Source organism: Daktulosphaira vitifoliae, unplaced genomic scaffold (genome assembly GCF_025091365.1).
Source record: "Daktulosphaira vitifoliae isolate Bord-2020 unplaced genomic scaffold, ASM2509136v1 Scaffold_4, whole genome shotgun sequence".
Classification (NCBI taxonomy): Eukaryota; Metazoa; Arthropoda; class Insecta; order Hemiptera; family Phylloxeridae; genus Daktulosphaira; species Daktulosphaira vitifoliae.
The window spans coordinates 1,165,844-1,171,001 of record NW_026099575.1 but is presented as its reverse complement, the minus strand read 5'-3'; the positions used below and the strand labels follow the sequence as shown (position 1 = coordinate 1,171,001).

The 5,158-nt window shown below is 31.2% G+C and overlaps 1 protein-coding gene across 1 annotated transcript in view; it reads right to left on the bottom strand.

Annotated features, from left to right (window-relative positions):
- Positions 1-3,932: 3,932 nt before the first annotated feature.
- Positions 3,933-5,158, bottom strand: part of LOC126904038 (uncharacterized) — a 50,266-nt gene continuing 49,040 nt past the window's right edge. Inside the window, exon 6 of the mRNA XM_050682676.1 lies at positions 3,933-4,970. Within this exon, the coding sequence (XP_050538633.1) occupies positions 4,438-4,970 (533 nt within the window). The 3' untranslated portion in view covers positions 3,933-4,437. The remainder of the gene's footprint in view (positions 4,971-5,158) is intronic.

Sequence of the window (5,158 nt, the reverse complement as noted above, 5' to 3'; positions counted from 1 at the left end):
AATAACGGCTTCGAGTAATGGCGTGTTTGAGCAGATCTTCTTCACCTTATAGGGATTACTAATTTGGAGTTTTACAGGTGCCGGGGTAAGTGGAATAGGGTTTGGTTTAAAAATATTACCGCTCTGACAAANGGTTTGGTTTAAAAATATTACCGCTCTGACAAAATTAATAGTGAATATAAGGTACCATAGTTTAAAATAATATACATGTATATAAATATGTTTCAATACGGTTATTGAATTATTTAAAAAATTGAATAATACAATGTAACATGGTAATGAACAAGGCTAGGCAATAACTCTTAAAAAGTTCCAATCTTAAATTAATTTAATTAAGTTGTTTAAATAACTTGTTACTTTTTTGAGTGATTTAACTTTTAACTTAGTTCTAGTTATTTTTTTAACTTAGATAATGTATTGACAAGAAGTTAACTTAGAATAGAAGTATTAGAAAAATTCTCTTAAGAAATTCAATTAAAACTTAAAGATGTCCACCAGTTTTTAATGGTTGCTGTTTTCTATACTGATAAACTGCCGATGAGTAGATATCAGCCAGTTACATTTAAAAGTCACTAAAAAATAAATAAAACAAAGAACGAATAAAAAAATATGATCAAACAATCCAAAATATTCATTAAATCACTATAAAGTGTTATAGAAAATTTGAAAAAACCTATTTTTATAAACTTTGTTCAATATATAAAAAATATTGAGTTTTCTACTTTTACAATTTTTTTTAGAAAATTAAATTATTATCTTTTCTTGTGGGAAAAATCTATTTGTAACTCTAAGCGCTTGTCAAATACAACAAAAAATATATAAATATTTCTATTTTGAAACATCTACAAAATTTTGTAACCTTATTTTTTGATCTCTTTAAAATTGAAAAACAATGACCGATAAATTAAGGAAAATGCTCTTGATATATCGAATATTCCATATATCAACTAACCGAAATGTCAACACCCCTATTACTTATTATTTAAGTTTACATAAAATGTTATTTACAAAACACAATTATTGTTTATCATCGATAAAGTAAAGTGTTGAATAAATAAATTTATGATAAAAAACATGAATGAATAAATATTAATTATAGTTTTCAATTACAAGTCATATTCAATGTATTGTTTTTGAACAGATTACTTTAAAAATATAATAAAATACTTAGAAGCTTTATTATTTTATTTTTCTGTTATGAAAAATTGCGAATCAATGAATACTTAAGATTAATATTCATTTAGACTTCTAGTAAGATAATGTAACACAACATGTGCTAATTTTAATTTGTGAATATGACTTATCTTTTAAATATTATGTAGTCTTCAAAATATATTAATTAAAGTTGCATAACAATACTATTATTTACTTATTCAAAAATGTATGTCAATTACAAAATACTAGCAAAGATAATGAATAAAATCATAACTTAAAGTTATGAGGCATAGTTTAGTTATTTCTATTAAAACTGCCATATCAACTCATTTTAAGACGTCCAAGGGCACAGATTTATCTTAACATATCCATCCTAAATATTGAACTGCTCATTTTTATGTATATTAAAAAAGCATAAGGAGGTAGCGTTAAACAAAGATCGAATAATCATTTGTCCTTCGGAATGCTTGATTTTAAACCGATTTGTCTATTCTTAAACGAAAGGAGCTCGATAGATCCCGCGTATTAAAGGAGTATACAAAAAAGGAACATTTAATTCTGGCTTATAATTTTAACGACCACGCGGTGTGTTTATCGTGAAACGAAGTTTATAAACTGTTATTTAATTATATTTACTTTTGTGTGAATTTGCTTGGATACCAAATAAGCTAACTTAAAGTAAATAATTTTGAACGAATCACGGCGATTTTTGTGTTTTGAAGAGCAATTAAATTTTTAAAATCCTCGTAAAAAACGTACCAGTTGTCTGTATACAGACCTTACCGTCGTATATTGAATCATTTTTGGCAGACGAAAATCACGAAATGTTTACCAACACCGTATTGGTCACCGATCGGTCAGAAACATCAAATGCTAAAGTTCCCTATGGAGCCAAATTAAAAAACAAACGAAACAGTACTACCGATTGTGACTTAACGCTTACAAAAGTCAAACGGCTTTCACAGGACACCCCATATTCTTGCATGTCCAAAAAACCAATGCATGTATATAATTATGTTTCAATACGGTTATTGAATTATACAATGTAACATGGTAATGAACAAGGATGGGCAATAACTTTTAAATCACGGCGATTTTTGTGTTTTCAATGAAATCAAAGCCATCGGCTACCGGACTGATAAAAAACAACCGAAACAGTATTACCGATTGTGACTTTACGCTTACAAAAGTCAAACGTATTTCACAGAACACCCCATATTCTTGCATGTCCAAAAAACCAAAGCTTACTACGACTACCGACAACTATTCGACAAAAAAAATTATGCAAACGACTGACGACAACATCGATAAGCCCCACGGATTAGTCTTGAAAGTCTGGAGGCTCGACGAGATACCATCGATTTCCTTTGTCAAGAAAACACCACCTCGAGTAGACAATCCGAGTACAATGATTGAAATAATCGACACAGACTCGGCCGAGAGCGAAAACGATAGTTCCTACTTAGACGGTAAATGATTATTCCATAAACTAGACTTAAATAAACAGCATTATTAAATAATATTTGAAAAAAGATAAATAATATTTTTTTAATTATAAAACCGAAAAACTAAGCGGTCGGATTAAAAATTAATAATTTTGCTTGCAGACGTGCCGCAAGATTTGAACGAGAAAAAGAAGAAACCGCCTTCATACGATTCGTTTCTCAGTCGCAAGTCGTAGTACAGCGGCGACACGATCAACGCGTATTTAAGTCTAATTGCATCGCATTCGCTAGGCAAAGTGCACTACCTGATCACCGATTTTATGGAGGTGCTTTCTCGACGGGGATACGCAGGCGTGAAAAAGTGGATCAAAGTCGATATACACTCTTTAAGACTCTTGTTGGTGCCGATGCACGTGAACGGCAACCATTGGACCATGACTATGGTCGATGTATCCAAAAGGACCATAACGTTTTTTGACAGCCACAACTCCTACAATGGCCCCTACCCATCGTTATTGAGACAATTTCTTATTGACTGGGAGATCGAAAACTACGGATATTTTTCCCAATGGATATTACGGTACGGAAAAGCGGTGCAACAACGCAACGTTTATGATTGCGGACCGTTCTCTTTGGAACTGGCCGAGAAGATGTCCAGAAACGACGACACGCCGATCAACCCCTTCACAATGCCTTTTATCCGGTTGAGGCACAAGTATGAACTAAAAGCCGGCACGTTGTTCCAATTTTGACGTATATTTTTGATCATCAAGATTCAATTTTACCGATCACGACCTTATTTGACTTCCGTTAAACGGCCTACTCGTCAAAACTCATTAAAACATGTAATATTCACCTTATAACTCTATTTTTCTGTTCCAGTCGCTGTACTTACAATTAGAACTACCGTGTTTAATTGAAGTACACGCTGGAGATGGTTTTTTTTTATTGAAACGTGTTTTTTACGATATTCAATGTGCAACGTTGAGTTTTTAATATCGTATTAACATCGGTTCGATGTTTTTCGATTTCGTGAGAAATATTATACATTTTGTACTTTTTTCATCCAATTTTTGTACTATAATTTTATGACAGTACTTCTTTTGTATTTACATACAAAAAAATTTATTATTATTGTTATTTTATATATATATATATATTAAGGTGGTCTAAAAGTGACAAAAAAAAATTTTTTTTTTTTTTATGTTATACTCCTACACTTGAAAATTGTTCTACCTGGTTTTATATACAATTCTCAAGAAAAAAAACACGAAAAATTAATTTTTGAGCCATCCCAAGCTATTTGAAAATTTTTAACTTAAAAAAATAATAATGAAAACTATTTTATGTATACGTTCTTATATTTTTTTATCAATAAGTCAAGCTATATTATATAAATCATTTTTAACATTTCTAATTTTACTTACTAAAGAATTAAAAAATTATATAAAAGTTGAATTGCTTTTTTTTAAAGTGTGTTTGCTGCAATCAGGGTAAATCTTCCGATGCTCAGAAACTACTTGTAAGAGAAACTGAAGTTGATCCTCATCATGGGTAATTTTGCGATTAAGGTCTTGGATCAATGAAACTCCTCTTTCTGCCACGTCATTGGTAACTCGAAGATTCTTAAAAACTTCCTCTGCTTTTAAGTAGCTTTTAGACTCGGTCCAGTTTACCACGTCATTTTTCAAAAATTCATCGACACCAAATTCTGTGAAAATTTGTATTGTATTTTTGTTAGCTAAATCATGAAGCTGTAAATTTTCTATATCGTGTTGGTCAATTTTCGGTCTTACATTGGGAACTTCTGGAGAGGGGTTATTATTTATGGCGTAAATTATCGTATATTCTCTGTAATCCTTTGAATAATAGCCGAGTTTGCTATAACGTATGCAGAATGATCAATTTTAGACCAAGAAGATCGAAATCGTACAAACATTCGGTTATCAGGGCCTGTTGTCGCTGAAGGTAACACTGCTTGAAATGCTGCTCCAATGACTAATTCAAAAATATGATATCTGCATGCAAGCCAAAATAAGTTTTTTCCAAGTTTATGTTCTAATAGTACACATGACCCATTGTTTTTACCAGTATTCGAAAATGTTGTATCAAAACACATTGCAACGATATTTTTGTATAAATTCCATTCTTTTTCACTCAAACAATCGAAAACGGTTTGTGCCTGCATTTCTCCTGTTGAACAAGATAATTTTTTAATACTCAGTAATTTAATTTCATCTCCACCTGACACCAATACTGGGAGACAGTCCACATATTGTAAATGAGTGAGGTCCAACATCAGTTTTCCATCCCAGTGAACTGTTAATTTGCTGTTTATTGTAAATGATTCTTTAATAAAACTAGCCATTTCTTGCCTTAATTTCTTACGATGTAGTTTTATCGTACTTTGACTACATGCAAACGTATCAATATTCTCTCCAAGACTTTTTAGTGTAGCTCCAATGATAAAGGTGGCTTGCCGATCACTGACCTTAGTTCTATCTAGCACAGCTGATAATTCTGATGTGATCAAAGGTTTCAATTTCTTTTTACTTTTT